We start from the raw sequence: 18287 nt of genomic DNA, 5'->3' as shown, positions 1-18287 counted from the left end.
ATAAAAGCCATCTTTCTACTAATGCTGTCAAGAATATTAGCTGCACACCTGGGCCCGTGCTTATCAAACTTAAGAGTCCAGACACGTACAATTTGTATGGCGTTGTCATGACATTACTGTCTCAAACTCTTATTAGAGTCTCGACTCTAGACTCTAAAAGTTTTATTAGCATCAGGCCTGAACGCTGCATTGGGGTATGGAAATCAAGGTTCCGATGCTTGGACAAGAGTGGTAGCAGCCTAATGTTCAGGCCGGATCGATGTGTTAACGTCATCGTTGCAACTGCATGTTTACACATGATATGCATGAAACATGGCATGCCTTTGCTGCAAGAAAATGAGAATCTACCAATCGAAGGAAATGGTGAAAATAATAATATTGAACACATTGATGGAATTACTGCTAGGCGTCGCTTAATTGCAAATGTGTTTGCCTAGAAATTATTGGGTGCACCATAAAGGCTAAATGCATATATTTGGTTATTGTGTTGTTCTGTTTTCCATATATTTTAATGTGTGTGTGTGTGTGTGTGTGTGTGTGTGTAACTACATACATACGCACGTATGTACGTGGATTGATAGACGGATTGATGTTTGGATGGAATAATGGATGGATGGATGGGTAGACGAATGGGTATATTCCTTTAATTTCTGCATATTAAACATGAGAGTAAAAACATTTAATTTCTACATTTTAGTATCAAAACAGTTTTGTTACTACTTGTGTCATATAAAAACATAACAAAAAACAAACAAAACCAAAACAAATCCACCAAACCAAAACAAAATTATTCAATATGTTCATAACAGCACTTCACTCGTAGTCCGTGGTTTCCTTTTTTTCTTAGTTATTGATTAGATTTTTTCATCTCTAACTTTTGTTTTTCCACTTCCAGTCTCTCATTTTCAATTTTCAATCTTTCTTTTTCAACCTGCAATTAAGCATTTCTGTATTTCTAATATTTCTTGATCTACTTTTAGCCTTTGCCTTTCTATTTCAACAAGTGGATGTTCAACTTCAGTTTTCCGCTTAAAAATTTTCTCAGTTGAAGATGTCGATGGGCATGGTGTTTCTGTTGACTGTTCATTGGCTGAATAGGCGAAATTTGTAGGCGGGTCAGTGTTTTCAGGGCCGTCACTAGAACTGTTAGAAGAACGATTTTTATCTTCTTTTTTTGAGAGTGTTTGCTGATTTCCACCATCGCTCTCATCCAAAGTATTTGTAACTACAACTTCGGCTGTATTCACACTAGTTGTATCACAACCACCAGTTATTCCTTCAACTGCAACATTGCCATAAATTTGAATGATTTTTTCATCTGTGCTTGATCAATCGGGCGGCATTTCCTCTCCCCCTGTCTGCTTTAATAATTTACGACTTTGACATTAATTTTTCTTGGCAAGGCTGACCGAATCTTGCCATTTCTTTTTAACTTCTGTCACTGTCCTTTGTTATCCAGTATTAACAGCATTGACTTTTTCTGTAATAATGCTCCATTCTCTCTGTTTAGTAACATTTGTGATGGCACTGGTAATTTCACAAACAGTATGGACCGTCTTTGATCAGCTTCATTCAATAATGTTTCTTTTTCTTCTTTTGTCCAATTTTGTTTCTTCTTTCTAGCTTGTTCCCTACTCATGTTTGGTTTCTTTAGTTACAACTGACAGCATTGGTTCGGAAGAATAAATTTCATCAACATGGACTTTTGCCAGTGCATGCATGAGGGAAACGGACGATCTCATTTATAAGAATTTTCGTACGAATACATGTTTATGACAACACGTACAAAAATTTCAAGCAACACTCGTACGACAAATCGGATAACGTTCGTACGAGTTATTGCACGTGCTTTCATACGATAATGTTTGTGAAACAGGGCCCTGGTCCTCCAGTATGTATGGAATATAAAAAAAAAAAAATATGTATATATATATATATATATATATATATATATATGTAGAGCCGATGCTATTTCACACGTCTTTTCCTGCCACCTGGAAATGTTTCACACCAGTATAGGAATGCCAGTCAAATTGTTTCTAAGCCACCAAGATAAGTTGAGAAAATAATAGGATAATAAAATAGGAAAGAAACTGAACATTCTTGACGGTATGTTTATTTGTATGATTCATATGGTGAACATTATATATTTACAGGTGAATTTCGAGAGTGAACCAAGAACCAAATTCCTTCAGTTGCTAGGATATGACAAAAATGAACTGGCAAGAAAGGTTTGTTCAAGAGATTCTGTATATAGCCTTTTTTTTTTTTTTTTTTTCTTTTTTTTTTGGCAACATGAAGTCAAGTTATTAATTGGTGAAAATAATATTCCTTTCCTTGTTTTTAATTGATATTTAACCTTCCATGCTAATGATATTACTGTTTTTGATTTTAAATATTTAAAATTAAAATATGATTTTTGCATTTGCTAAACATCAGGCCTGGTGCTTATAAAACGTTTAGAGTTTAGACTCGAGACTATTAGAGTGTGAGACAGTAACGCCATGGCAACACTGTACAAATTGTATGCGTGTGAAGTCACTTGAGACCTGAATCTGCACTATAAAAGTTTTATAAGAATGGGCCCTGAAATATACTTTTAATTTTGTATTAAACCACATGGTGAGGGCTTTAGATTGCACCAAATTCTAGGCGATAAACGGACCCGAAATATACATGCTAAAAATAATCATCTCAAAACTACTGAAATGTTAACCTTTAGTTAACTATTTACATGTCCATTACAAGATTATAATAACTTGAAATGCATTTGTAAATGAAGACAACTCTTCAGAATCTGTTAATAATATTACTGTGTTAAAAGGACCTCGCTATGCTCAGATTAGACCAGAAAACCTGTAGCACCCAAATTAGTGAGATTTAAAGCCCTGATATTTTTATTTTTATACATAAATTCTTTTTATCCTGCAGCCACTGTTTCTGTTGACAGATTGACCAATTAAAGGTAGGGTCAACTCCAACAAGAGCCTTATGTGTTGGAAAGATGCATACCTGGACCACCAACACATACTGACACTTTAGCAAATAAAAAACGCGTAATTTTAGAGTTAATAAAAAACCATGATTATTCCTGCTAACTGGGGGCAGCCATTTTGTTTCGTTTTTGTGACGTCCGGTGGGATAGCATGGGGCGAAGTGACGTCAGCTCCTGACCATCTACTGTATGTACAGTGTAAACAAAAGCAGTAATTTTCGACAAGGCACTTCTCTTTGTTCAACCTGACTTGTAAAACAGCATAAATGACGTAATAATATAATAAACTATTTAACTAAATATATTTCAAGTTGCATTAACGGAACAAAATGGGGTTATAGTATTTTTCTCTGTTTAATAATCCAAAGAAAAAATGTACACTATTACGCCTATTGATATGCTACGTTGGAGCAAAAACGACAACCCACGATACACAAGTCGGCAAGTGATAATTTTCTTTTCTTTGGGACTACGTAATTGGTCAGTTCTATGGTTGTAGATGGAAAAGTCTACTTAATCAATAGTTTTACAGAACTATTTACAGTAATAAACCATGTCCATTACAATTTTAGGGGTGACAGGTAATATTCCACAATACCGGTATGTATTTTGTGTCTAGACAGCGTCAATTAATTGGCTCATCTGGCTACCAATCAAATACACACCTGCCAATCAGAAATCACAGGTAGAAGCAACTAACAGCATAGACCAATTAACTAAGAAAACACTCCGTGTATCATTTCAGTACGTAGGTTAATGCATGGAAAAAACATTGTTAATTGTTTCGTCTTGTTGTGTAGCCACTTTGACAATGGTATTTTATTTTGTATTGAAAAATAATATATATAGTGCTGGATATACTTACTGTTGGCTTACTGGGATGTTTTATATTACAGAACATTGCAATGTATGACTATTATCCCGCAAAAACCAGTTAGATTGTGTTTTTCTAGTTCTAAGGCTCATTCCTGACTTGACGCGTTAAGTATTACGTAACCACCAGCTCGCCAGAGGGCATACTCACTGAGATGGTACAAAATGGCTGCGCCCGTTATATATAATAGTCGTCACATTTAACCATTTTATTAATTAACTATACGATTATACGTGTTGATATTAAGCACTAATGTGCATTATATATTGTTAAATATGCATACCAGGCCAAATGCCTTAATTGTCCTCTCCTTTAAAGCAAAGTCATAAACGTACACTAGCAGATTATGACTTTTGACGTCACTCATATGACGTCATACGCATAACTACATTACAAAATTGCTGATTTGACCTCTAGGTCATTGTACAATGTGGCTAAAATAACAGAAATAATAGTTTTTCCCCTTAATTTTTATGGTCTGCAGGATAAAGATAATATCTAGTTACTAACGTCGGATATCTGCTTTATCCTGTTCAGGCTGAATGAGCCTCGCAGAATTTCCCATTCTTACCTTCACAGGATAAAGCAGATATCCGACGTCATTAACTAGTTATTCTCTATGTAATCGCTCAAGATTCAAAAGTTTTGTGGGCTTTGATATACTTTGTAAAGAGAAAATGCTAGATATAATCTTAGTGTTTGTAATATTTGTGTCTATTTTCAGGTTGAGGAACATATTGGAGCAGATGGAAGCTTGGCTCAGAGTCGAGGTATTGATGCCACGGAGCTCGCTGAAAAAATGTCCATGCTAAATGCATCAGTGAGTACAAAATGTTAAAATCAGTTAGCAATTCATTTTCGATTATTGAGGATTCAGTAAGTTATTTCCATTTCAGTATTGTAAAGCCAAATATATCCAGTACTTTTTCATCAATTTGAAAGTGTTTTGAACCACATGGAGTAGTGGTGAGTGGAATTTATAATCAAACTATTTTAACCGGTGAATTCTACACAAACTCTTGATGTTGTGATTAATGTTTTTTCGTCAGTTAAAAAATAATTTGTCATGTGTTATATTAAGTTAGACACTTATATTTTGCATAAAACCTTTATATCAAATGTGTTTATCATTACAGGATTCTTTGAAGGCAGGGGCTCTCAATGCTGGTGGGCAGGCATCTCCAAGTGTAGGATCAAAGGTACTATATTTGCTTTAGAAACGGTTTTGTCCCAATATAGCTCCCCTTTTTTCCATTCGGCATACCTATCAAAAACGTGCCAAATTTCCTTCATTCAAAATGCGCACCTTTTCCCATTGGCATTAATCCTACGAGACATTCCAAATTCCATAGCACCCAAACCAAACCTCTGCCTGCTACCGACCCCGGTCGGGCTGCTGGTGCTCTCTTACACCTGCCAGTGTAGGCGGTCCCTCCTCCCACCCACCCCAACCCTTTCCTGTCCTGGACGGAGGAGCCAGCCACGGTTTGCACCTGTGCCCATGACACGCATACGCTAAAACGGCAAGAATTTTGAAAGTTACTGTTAATTTGTTGTAGGCTAAACATTTTTTTAAATCCATATCTGTAACAGTATTGGATAAACATTTTCGTAGTTAATGTGTTGTAGACTAAACATATTTCTTTTAAGCCATATCTGTAACTGTATTGGACAAGCATTTTCGAAGTTACTGTTATTGTGTTGTAAGCTGTGTTTTTGACATTAATATTCTTGAATGAATATTGAAACTTAAATCTAATCTATAACTGTGTGACTACATGTTAAATTGTTTTCATTATGTGTGCGTTTTATCTTGTAGACTCCTGGCAGTCGTGACGAACTCTCAGATGGATCGGCAGCTTTCGACGAGATCGCTTCATCTCAAAACACCGGGATCCAGACTCCTCTAGCTATTCCATCCGATAATGGTAGGAATCTAAAATAAAACTATGTAGAACTTCATACTTTACTTCTGTTGTAAATTATTCAAAATCACCTAAAATTGTAGAATGTTAGACAATAGCTTTATAACTTATTAACAGTAATATTGTATTGCATTAATTTCTAAATTATTCACAATGACTAAACTGTTCATAGCACGAGTAATTATTTATTATTATTTTAAGTCCATAGTTTTTGGATGACACAAATTCATTTTAGTCAGAGAATGGTATGTAGTTTATTGCTTTCAAGAGCACATTTGGTCATAGGAAAGATTTTTTTTTTAGTCATCCAGACCCAAGGAAAGAAAAGAAATATTTGTTTGAGATCTCAGCATATTTTAAACTATAGCTATTTGGGTGTCAAACAGTTGATTATTTCAACATATTGTCTAGCAAAAAACCCTTTATATATACACACTTTCTCAAGATAGTACATGGTGATATATCGTATATCAGGCAAGTACTCGGTCAACTGAACTAAATCTTGCCCTCGTCTAGACATGGTATCACAATAACTATATGTTAGACTAGTCACTAGATTATCATGCTGGGATGTCGTTAAACAAATGTTTTTTTCTTCTTTGTCAGAATATGTCTTATTTTCTTATTTTCCATCATTGTTTGTTCTTGTGAGTTTCTACTTAATTATTATGAGTTATTTAATTATTATTGAGTGTTTTAACTGACCAGTGAGTGTTTACGACTGTTTTGTAGATGCGGATGGCTTGATGACCCAGGCTCTGCTGTCTGGTAACTTTGAGGCGGCCGTCGAGATGTGTCTGAGTGAGAACAAGATGGCGGAGGCCATTCTCCTCGCCATTGCCGGGGGACCCGAGCTGTTGACCAGGACGCAGAAGAAATACTTCCAGAAGAACAAGAGCAATCTCGGAAGAGTTAGTATCAGTTACAAACATTTGGCTGGTTTTAGAAATGAAAATGATTTCTAAAAATTTAATTGTGTAAAATTGCATCACCGTACAATATGGGAGTGGGTGCATAGTGCTGAGAAAGTAATAATTTTGTGGTTGTCTCTGCTAAAATACCTGATTGGATGAAAAAGCAGTTTTTCATGCATTTTAGCAGAACTTGGGGGGTTTTTTCTACAAAAATTCACAGTAAATACCTCTTCTTCTTTTTTCTTTTCTTAAACTTTTTTTTTACTGTCATTTTCATCCCTACTGTAAAAAAAATAGTATTTAGTTTCCAAAATATCTTGTGTAATTCTTTATTTTTACAAGTTATAATTCTTCTAAAATGGGGCGGGACGTAGCCAAGTGGTAAAGCATTCGCTTGATGCACGGTCGGTCTAGGATCGAACCCCGTTGGTGGACTCGTTGAGCTATTTCTCGTTCCAGCCAGTGCTCCACAACTGGTGTAACAAAGGCTGTGGTATGTACTGTCTGGGATAGTGCATATAAAAGACCCCTTGCTGCTAATCGAAAAGAGTAGCCCATGAAGTGGCGACAGTGGGTTTTCTCTCTCAACATCTGTGTGGTCCTTAACCATAAGTCCGACGTCATATAACCGTAAATAAAATGCGTTGAGTGCATTGTTAAATAAAACATTTCCTTCCTTCCTTCCTTCCTTCCTCTAAAGTTGTCGGGTTTTTTTTATTACTGATGCCTGGTCCACAACTTGTTTGTTATATATTCACATCAATGAGAATATACTAAAATAACTACTCAGAATCATACGAGTGGTCCATATCAATAGTAGGACCCCAGCATTACAAACTAGTTGAAAGGCACAGCATTAGAGTAATTACCATAAGGTGTATACGGAAAATATAAATTTATGTCTTTAATCTGATGGAAAAAAAAGAAGAAGACAGTTTGTTTTGTTTAACGAAACCACTAGAGCACATTAATTTATTAATCATTGGCTATTGGATGTCAAACATTTGGTAATTTGACATATAGTCTTAGAGAGGAAACCCGCTACAATTTTCCATTAGTAGCAAAGGATCTTTTATATGCACCATGGCACAGACAAGATAGCACATACCACAGCCTTTGATATACCAGTCATGGTGCACTGGCTGGAGCTAGAAATAACCCAATGGGCCCACCGACAGGAATCAATCCTACACCAACCGTGCATCAGGCAAGCGCTTTACCACTGGGCTACGTTCCGCCACCTTAATCTGATGGATGTGTATTTATGAATCTTTATTTTGTCATTTCAGCTGATTTCCTCCATCGTTACTCATGACTGGAGCCACATTATTCAGACCTGTGAGCTAGACAACTGGAAGGAGGCACTGGCCATCATTTTAACCTACTCTTCAGCTGACGAGTTTGCAAATCTATGTGGTGAGTTGTTCACAGAAAAACGTGTCAAAAGCCTTGTCATGTACGGTTCAGTGTGTGAGAAAGTACATATAGTATTTTCACTTGACAACAGTGGCGGAACATTGCAGTCCTTTTGAGAAATTAATAGCTGATGGTGGCAGGCAGATAATTTTATAATAAATTTTACCAACAATGAAAATCACAAAATATTGTAGCTGTGTTTTTTGTCCAAAATTAATCCACTAGCCTAAAGGTTAAAAACTGTACCAGAGGTTTATTTCAGGGTGTAGGCACAAAAAGAAAACCCTTTACATTTTTGATGACAAACTGCATCCAACCAACCTAGTCGATCACTAGAGTTTAGACCAATATTCAGGTTAACACATATCCCATTCTTTCCCTTTTTTTAAACTTCTGTATTCACCTCTGCTATAAATAATAAAATTGCCATAAAGCTTATTCCTGCTCTCATCTGGTTAAAATACCGGCCTCGGTGGCGGCGTGGCAGGCCATCGGTCTACAGGCTGGTAGGTACTGGGTTCGGATCCCAGTCGAGGCATGGGATTTTTAATCCAGATACCGACTCCAAACCCTGAGTGAGTGCTCAATGGGTAGGTGTAAACCACTTGCACCGACCAGTGATCCATAACTGGTTCAACAAAGGCCATGGTTTGTGCTATCCTGCCTGTGGGAAGCGCAAATAAAAGATCCCTTGCTGCCTGTCGTAAAAAGAGTAGCCTATGTGGCGACAGCGGGTTTCCTCTAAAAACAGTGTCAGAATGACCATATGTTTGACGTCCAATAGCCGATGATAAGATAAAAAATCAATGTGCTCTAGCGACTTCGTTAAATAAAACAAACTTTAATTTTTTACTGGTTAAAATAATGGGGTGGGACGTAGTCCAGTGGTAAAGCGCATGCTTGTCCAGGATCGATCCTTGTCGGTGGGCCCATTGAGTTATTTCTCGTTCCAGCCAGTGCACGACTGGCTTATCAAAGGCCACGGTTAAGTGCTATCCTGTCTGTGGGATGGTGCATATAAAAGATCTCTTGCTACTAATGGAAAAGTGTCGCAAGTTTCCTCTCGAGGACTATATATCAAAAATTTCCAAATGGTTGACATCCAATAGCCAATTATTAATAACCAGTGTGCTCTAGTGATGTCGTTAAAGTTTTTCCCCTTGTAGATCAAGTAGACAAATTGCCATATATCTGTATTCCTGCTCGTATCTCGTTAAAACAATTATATTATTATTAAGCCTTTCCATTGTTGTAGATTCTTTGGCGCATCGTCTCGAGAGTGAGAAGGACGGAGAACTCTCACTGTATGCCAGTCTGTGTTACATTTGCTCGGGTAATGTGGAAAAGCTGGTTGAGAACTGGGTTCGAAACACGGAAAACAGTAATGCTCCATTAGCACTGCAGGTAAAAAATAAACATGCCAGGATTTTAGCTTTCTGTAGAGTACGATTTTGAGCTGTCATCCATCAATTCGTAAAATATGAATGGATATTGAATTATAAATTTTTTTTAATAAATTAATCATAAAAGCTAAGATGATCATTAGAATGTATTATAACAAGCTGTTATAGTGTTAGCTGCCCTGAAGCTTTTATTTAATTTAATTTAATTTTATTTTATTTTTACCAAGTGCAAACTCATTTCATGTGCAGAAATATGTATTGATAAAAAAAAAAAAAGAAGAAGATTAATAGTGTTTTAATTTTAAGAAAAAAAATTCAGAAAATTCCACCTTTTTTGTGGAAAGACCCATATTTGTTTTTACGTATTATATGTCTTCAGAGAAATTAGGATGAGTTATTACTACAAAAGACCCTTTTTGCCAAATGATAATCCCGCAAGTGGTATTTACTATGTTGTTTCTGTTTTTGACAGGATCTTGTTGAAAAAGTGATGATACTGAGAAAAGCGGTAGAGATGTCACGGGGCCAGGCGCCCGATATCCCGAGTGGATACCTGTCTGATCGGCTGAGTCACTACGCTGGGCTTCTAGCTGCGCAGGGCAGTATATTTACAGCCATCGGATATCTACGCAATACAAATGAGGTTAGTGGGAAATATTAAGTTTGTGTAATCCTATTTAACTCTTTTTTTTTTTTCATTTTTTTTTTTTTTTTCTTTTCTTTTTCTTTTCCTTTTTAATCCACTGCTCTCCATTTTTGTTTGTTAAATTCAGTCTCATTTCTGGCAGCTTCTTGTTCCTTCCAATTTCTTTTGCTCGAGGTAGTACTAAACCAAATAACTTCCGGCTGGGTCAAAGTTCAAGATGCACCAAACTTTTTATAGAGCAGTTAATACCACACAAGTCCTGTGATTGGTGATAAATGTGAGTGAGTGTTGATTGTAAAAAAAATTATTTTCATCTAGGCAGAAAATGTATGGGGGTACATGTAAAAAAAAAAGTACTTAAATTTTATGCAAGCCGTAAATGTGGACAAAATAAGATGTGTGCCTGTGACTCTAAACACCTTTATTTATTTAAATTAATAAATATACAAGGCTGTTTACACACATTTAAAAAAAATTCAACCGTTAATGTCTCGCCTGTACACATCGTTTCTTGAATATTCCACCATTTGAAATATTTTTGGATACGGTAAATCAGGAAATGTTAGTGAACATAAAAATGTAGCAAACTTATCACGGGAGGATAACTTACATGATGCTAATATTTCATGATGCTGTATTTAAAACATGTACAGTGAAACCTCGCATGACCGGACCCTCTGTAAACCGAAATTCCCTCAAAACCGGACATTTTACAGAGTCCCTTTTTGAAAACCAGGACAGAATGTAACCTCTCTAAACCAGATCCCTCTTTAACCAGACATTGGTCTAGGACCCAATGGTGTCCGGTTTAGAGGGGTTTCACTGTACGTACAACAGATTGTTCCGACAGACATTTGTGCAATTGTTTTGTCAGTAATTAACTGAACTCAGCAAGGTTACATGTTATTAAACACAAAAGATAGCACTAGTTAGCATACTCAGTACTGCAATTTTCTATGAAATTTAAGCTGTCTGTAAGCTGCATAAAATATTTTCAAAAACATTATTTCAGCTGATCCTACTACTTGGGTTTTTTGGGGGTTTTTTTAGTTTCTGATATGACTAGGGCTTCTAGAATTTTTATAAAATCCACTAGCCATAGGATCAATGATTTAAAAAATTTACTTGCCACAATTAAAAATTCAGTAACCCAACTTTACTTTAAGTTTATACAGTTTTACTAAATAATAGTAAATGGTCGGATATGTCACCTAAAGAGTGAGATAGAGCTTAAAAACACTAACGTGGGGGTGGGGGCAGGATATTCATATTTACAGAATAGACTTAACTGCAACATCTTGACTTTTTTTCACTAGCCATTGGGGATGGTAATAGTTATTTACTAGCCCAACATTGAATATCATTAGCCAATGGAGAGGGGCTACCGTAATCAAGAAGCCCTGGATATGACGACCTCACTAACGTTTAGAGCGCTAATATTTTATGAGTTATAGTATATGCATTATTGCAGTGTTTTTTTATGACCATAGTTCAGTCTTAGCTAATATAAATTATCAATGTTCAGTTTGTTTTCAAACAACACGTATTTAACAAACATGCTAAACAAATATAAATATTAAGAAATTTGTTACTAAAACATTTCTCTGTTTACTACAGTCAAGCCTGATTGCCTTGCAAGACCGGCTGTTCAAAGCTTTTGGCCAGGCTGTTCCGGGAATCCAGACTCCTCAGTTTCCCTTTCCCCGTGTTGACGTGCAGCCGGAAGGAGCCAAGGCCCAGCCTCAGGTTCAGAGTCACGTGGCGCAGGGCCAGAAACCGGTGCAGCTACACCAGGCGCAAGCAAGAGGCAACGTGCAGACGACCACGACGCCAAGTGTTAACTACTACAATCCCAGCGCTTACCAGGGGAAGATCGCTCCTATGAATGGACCGACCACACCCACGTATACCCCAGGCCCAGTAGTCAGCTCAGCAGCTCCAAGTCATAAAGGTAAGCCGTGAACTTCGGTGGTGTTGTGGTTAAGCCATCGGACATAAGGCTGGGAAGCACTGGGATCGCAGCCTGGTACGGGCTCCCACCCAGAGCAAGTTTTAATGACTCAGTGGGTAGGTGTAAGACCGCTATACCCTCTTCTCTCACTAACCACTAACAATTAACAACTAACCCCACTGTTATAGACAGACGGCCCAGATACCTGAGATGTGTGCCCAGGACAATGTGCTTGAACCTTAATTGGATATAAGCGTGAAAATAATTTGAAATGAAAATAAAATGTTTAATGATATCTCAGCAGAAAGATAAATAGGCTGTTTGGGTGTCTTGATAAAGGTATATGAACAAATGAAGGTCGATACAAATAATTTGAGGACAAAATGGTGTATGGAACAGTGATGAATTGTATTCAGTTAAGAAGAATTTATTTTTGGTATAAGATGCAAAATACAATTAAAAGCAAGTTTTAATAAAATCATCTTTTTATCAGGATCAGTGGTTATCATCAACTGCTTTTATACAACATACAAATCTGTTGGACTTGTTGTTTTAATTCCATGTAATACAAAACAATGGTAAAGCATGGTACTTCTGAGTGTTAAAATTTAGACTAATACATTTTTGTATAACCTAATGGAGCAATTGTGTCTAAAGGATATCGTGAAAAGGGTATGTAACAGTTAGAAAATTAATGTGGATGATTTACTTTAAATACCCAGTAACTAACATGTTAAAGATTGCAGTTTCAAATCAAAGGTAATACAGGTAGATTTAACCATGTAGTAATCATTTCAATGCATAACATAGTACTCTTAAAACAGATAACTGCTCTTTACATGTTAATTTGTCCTATATTATATTTGGGAGAATAGAAAGGTGACCTCTTTATGTAGGTAGCTGCCAAATGTGGTCAATTGATAAATGTTTCGTTACAGAGTTCACCTCAACTGAGCTGGTTGTTCACTAAAGTAAAACATTTCAAGTTTTAATGCTTACATTTTAAATCAAAAGTTAATAAATAATTTTGGCAAGAAACCACCATGCTTGTGCAGCTTTCAGAGATAGCATTTTTAATACAGAATAAAAAAAACTTACAGACTTATCTGTTCGCCCAGCCTATACAACTTTGTTAATATTTATCACCCGGGTCCATATTAAACCTGTAGTACTGTGATTCAGTAACCCTTGCTCACGTTGGTCTTGTTTGTGTTTTTCACAGGTGGTCTACCTCACAAGTACCCATCCTATCCGCAGGTGTCGGCAGCATACGGACTTGAAACATACAACCAGCAGCCTCCGTACATGCAGCCAGAATATAACTCGATGAACCACATGGGGTTTGTGGTGTTTTTTGTTGTCTTCTTTACATATTTTCATTAACTATCTAGTTACACCTAGGTGGTAATATCATCACATGGGACACATAGTTTTTACTTAAGTTCAGGATGGACTGGATGAAGAGGGCATTGAATATGCACTTTCATTCTACTATGGTTCGAGGATTTGCCGGAACATAGCCCAGTGGTAAATTGCTCACCTGATGTGTGGTCAGTCTAGGATCAATCCCTGTCAGTGAGATGATTTGACTATTTCTTGTTCCAGCAATGCACCACGCCTGGTATATCAAAGGCCATGGTATGTGCTATCCTGTCTGTGAGATGGTGCATATAAAAGATCCCTTTTACTGATAGAAAAATGTGTGTCAAAATTCCCAAATGTTTAACATCCAATAGCCCATGATGACATGTTCAGGATAGACCTGATAGGGAGAGCACAGAATATGCACTTTCATTCTAGTATAGTTACGGATTTGGCCTTGTTTGTAGCACCAGATGCATCTATCGCCCATTCACTCGTTGCACCAAATGGCGAGGGAGTTCAAGTAGGCAAGAGATCATGGTCACTTGGTAGACCTGTTTTTGCACCCAACGTAATAAAAATGCGATGTGATAGAAGATGATGGCACCAGTCAGATTATTTACAAGCACTCTGCCTCCTAAACATGCCATAGTACTTTGTCCAGTTTAAGACATCTTATTTGATACTAACATTTTACAAGAGAATACTAACATTTTTACAAGAGAATACTAACATTTTACAAGATTATTCTCCCAGACTAATTACAATGGCAAAGCTTGCCTAAATCATTGTCATTGGTGAAGAGTGATCATGATCTACTTCTGTTTAATCCAGCCATTTTGTGACTATCATTATTGATATGTAATGTTATTCTGGATCATTTTCAGTATGTACACTACAGGGGACATTTTGTTCAGTATCGCGTTGGGATTCACTATGCAAGTTTCAGAGATCGCTACATAATTATAAAACATTAAACAGTAGTTGCTAATAAATTTTCAGTAGACTAAGAAATGTCACTAATCAAGAGTTTGAAAACAAAATGTTCACTGCAGTACATGGCAGATGGGTAGAGGGTGGGTGGAATAGCACAAATTATGCCACTATTCAAGGGAGTTAACTTGTGTTTCTTTTTTCTTTTCTTTTTCCTTTTAGCCAGAAAGCAAGATTAATGCAGGATTTTCAATAATTTAAAAAAAATTGAATTAGCCTTTACTGGTTGTGACACCCAATAGCCGATGTGTATTTTTGTACTGGGGTGTCGTTAAACATTTATTTATTCATTCATTTATTAGCCTTTACTGGAAATAGAATCATAGATGATGTCATCTCATAATATTTTACTACAACTTGGCAAAACCTTATTTTTTTTAGTCTGATTTTAACTTTACTTTATTGTAATGAGTTTCATTGCCCTGCAGTTAACTATATTGTTATTTGTGTTTCCAGTGAACCGTATGGTGCTCCAACATCCCAGATGGGTTCAGCTCCCCAGCAAGGCATTTACAACCCCACCTCAACACCAGGTAAAAACTAAGTCATTATAGGCTGTAATTTGTGGGGTTTTCCAATAGTCTAATAAAAAAAAATGTATTTCACATTTGACTTCTCACACACCGAGCCTAATTTTGAAGACATTTTGGTTAAAGAATTTGAAGTGCCCAGGTTATAGGGGATGATTTAGCAGTTCCAACACTTTGCTGCATATCAATTGTCAAAACTTACGTCACAAATAATAGCTCTTTTTCTTAATTTTTGGGTGGGACGTAGCCCAGTGGTAAATCGCTTACTTGATGCTTGGTGGACCCATTGGGCTGTTTCTTGTTCCAGCCAGTGCTCCATAACTGGGAAGTGCATATGAAAGATCTCTTGCTGCTAATTGCAAAGAGTAACCCATCGTGTGGATGCAACAGGTTTCCTCTCTCATTATCTGTGAGGTCATTAACCATATGGCCGTATAGCATATTTAAAATGTATTGAGTGCGTTGTTAAATAAAACATTAATTCCTTCATTGTTCTTCAGTTTTCAACTGCTACTTGTCTAAAGGCAACGCCATACGATAAGAGTACCTTGTACGAGAATAGTCACAAAAATAACTGATTGCATAGCAACTGATGAAATTGTAATGTTTGACTTGTCAGTCGGCTATTCTCGTATGAGGCAGTTGTGTCGTGTGTGTGTGTGAGGGGTTAGCTCAGCCGGTTGAGTGCTCACCTGAGGTGCTTGCGTCACAGGATCGAACCACTTCAGTGGATCTGTTCAACTGATTGGGGGTTTTCTTGTTCCAACCAGTGAACCACAATTGGCCAAAGACCGTGGTATGTTCTTTTCTGTCTGTGGGAAAGTGCATATAAAAGATCCATTGCTTCATTAGGAAAATGTAGCAGGTTTCCTCTTGACTACGAGTCAGAATTGCCAAATGTTTGACATCCAATAGCCAGTGATTAATTAGTCAGTGTGCTCTAGTGGTGTTGTTAAACAAAACAAACTTTTGTATTGTGTGTTGTCACCTTAAACATTGCTGAACCGGCCTCGATGGTGTCGTGGTTAAACCATCGGACTACAGGCTGGTAGGTACAGGGTTCGCAGCCTGGTATCGGCTCCAACCCAGAGCAAGTTCTTAAGGGCTCAATGCGTAGGTGTAAGGCCACTACACCCTCTTCTCTCTCACTAACCACTAACAAACTAACCCATTGTCCTGGACAGATAGCCTAAATAGCTAAGGTGTGTGCCCAGGACAGCGTGCTTGAACCTTAATTGGATATAAGCATGGAAATAAATTGAAATGAATTGCTGAATGTTACTTGTAGGTGGGCCCTACGTTCCTCAACAGTCGCCGGCGATGAATCCCTCTCATCCAGTCATGCCGTCTTACCAGGATGTCCGAGCTGAAACGGCGTGGAACGATCCTCCACTCATTTCGAAAAAGAATCCAGTGAGATTTTAATATTTACAAAATCATCCGACTAGTTTAATGTTGTTAAGAAATATGTTAAAAGTTAGGATTAAACTGAATGAAGTACTCGAAGACAGAACGTAAAATGGACAGATATGTTTTTTTAACATTTTCAGAAACTAATAATGGTTGCTTTTTTTATTCTTGAGCCAAACTTGCTAGAGATTTTCGATAAGAACACTCCCCTATGATCCCTTATTTTAAGAAACCAAGTGCCCATATTTTCGATGCCATCTTAGCGCTATGATATTGTAAAACCATCCTAGGCTATGACAACACCATGATACATGCCATAGTATAGGACTGTTTTACGATGTAGTGCTAAGATATGGGCCCTGGGTTTCTTGAAATAAGGGAAACGAGGCGGAGTATTTCTACAATATAGTAACATTTTACGGCCTAAAGTGATAGAGGTATCTTGGCACACACCTAACTGCTTAATATTTTTTTTAATGTACATGAATAATAAAAACGATTCTCCATTTTTTATTTTGTGTTCTTAGACAAACTTTCTTAACATTATACTTCTTTTTTTTCTTCTGCAGACTGTAACGTATGACCAGCAAGCTGCGATTACGTCCCCGATTTATGGAGCATCACAGCCGAATGAACAGGTGCCACCCGGTGCACCGATGAATCTATACAACCCACAAGAACACCAGCCGCCACCACAGGTCTGTCATACAGTTTTGTGTAAAACTTTATCCATTAGAATTTCCTCTACAAAATATTTGAGTTGCATTAACCCAAGCATTTGTTGTGAATTCTCATTACAAATGTCTTACAAGTCGAGGTTTTGTTTTGTGCTGTTACGTTTTTGCCAGCAGTATTTTTTAATTGGTTGAATGCAAGGTCGACCGTGCATGTGATTACATTTGCGTTGGTTATATCTACTGACAGAGGCCTAAGTGGCCAGTAAGTTTTGAATGGGAGCAAGATTTGCTTGAGCAGCCAGAATACTTGGAAGATGGTCTAGATTCAAATATTACCTAATATGGCAAATTATTTTTATTATTTTTTATTAAATGCAGGAGTCGAAATTGACTGACATTTCTGCCAGATATTTGGTCCGGCAACTTACAAATTCTGTTAATCTGAATCAAAACCTGCCGGACCAAACAGGATTGACTCAAACTAATGTGTGAATATAAATGTAAAATAATTGCCAGTCAAACAGGAAGTTGGGAGAAAAAATATCCTGGCCTGTGATGATGTTGACCAGCAAAAACTGTGCGGCACGACAGTATTTCGATCCGAAATAAATGTTTTATTTAAACTTCTTTATTAGATGGTAGTCTTATTTTGCAAGATATTGAAACTTGTAATTTTCTTTTACTAACAGTTAAAAGTTTATTTTATGTTTGTAACTGCATGGTTTTGTTCGACTTTCTTATGCTAATATGTAGCAAATAACATTTATTACATTATCAGATGTTTATGCATGAAACAATTAATTTTGATTATAATTTATATTAATTCAGTCTGTTATTTTTTAAGACCATTAGTGTGTGTGTGTGTGTGTGTGAGAGAGAGAGAGAGAGAGAGAGAGAGAGAGAGAGAGAGAGAGGGAGGGAGGGAGGGAGGGAGGGAGGGAGGGACGGACGGACGGACGGACGGACGGACGGACGGACGGGAGGGAGGGAGGGAGGGAGTGAGTGAGTGAGTGAGTGAGTGAGTGAGTGAGTGAGTGAGTGAGTGAGTGAGTGAGTGAGTATACATATGAGAGCGAGAGAGAGAAAAAAAGACTGTGTGTTTACATGAATTATTGTCTAATATCACTTGTCAAGTTCTTTAAGCTTTATCACATGATGGTGTAGCCTGGCCTAATGAGGCACGGCGATTAT

At 37.2% G+C, this 18287-nt stretch overlaps 1 protein-coding gene across 2 annotated transcripts in view; it reads left to right on the top strand.

Moving 5' to 3' along the window:
- The window catches only part of LOC121378785 (protein transport protein Sec31A-like), a 48084-nt gene that overhangs the window by 16017 nt on the left and 13780 nt on the right, over positions 1-18287 (top strand). For both annotated transcript variants that reach the window (XM_041507102.1, XM_041507101.1), the window contains exons 11-23: positions 2157-2231; positions 4594-4689; positions 5006-5068; positions 5689-5797; positions 6527-6705; positions 7998-8124; positions 9380-9528; positions 10000-10170; positions 11791-12124; positions 13347-13464; positions 14936-15012; positions 16298-16422; positions 16989-17117. In XM_041507102.1, coding sequence (XP_041363036.1) covers positions 2157-2231; positions 4594-4689; positions 5006-5068; positions 5689-5797; positions 6527-6705; positions 7998-8124; positions 9380-9528; positions 10000-10170; positions 11791-12124; positions 13347-13464; positions 14936-15012; positions 16298-16422; positions 16989-17117 — 1752 coding nt within the window. The remainder of the gene's footprint in view (positions 1-2156; positions 2232-4593; positions 4690-5005; positions 5069-5688; positions 5798-6526; positions 6706-7997; positions 8125-9379; positions 9529-9999; positions 10171-11790; positions 12125-13346; positions 13465-14935; positions 15013-16297; positions 16423-16988; positions 17118-18287) is intronic.

Source organism: Gigantopelta aegis, chromosome 8 (genome assembly GCF_016097555.1).
Source record: "Gigantopelta aegis isolate Gae_Host chromosome 8, Gae_host_genome, whole genome shotgun sequence".
Taxonomy (NCBI): domain Eukaryota; kingdom Metazoa; phylum Mollusca; class Gastropoda; order Neomphalida; family Peltospiridae; genus Gigantopelta; species Gigantopelta aegis.
This window is presented reverse-complemented; position numbering and strand designations above follow the sequence as displayed.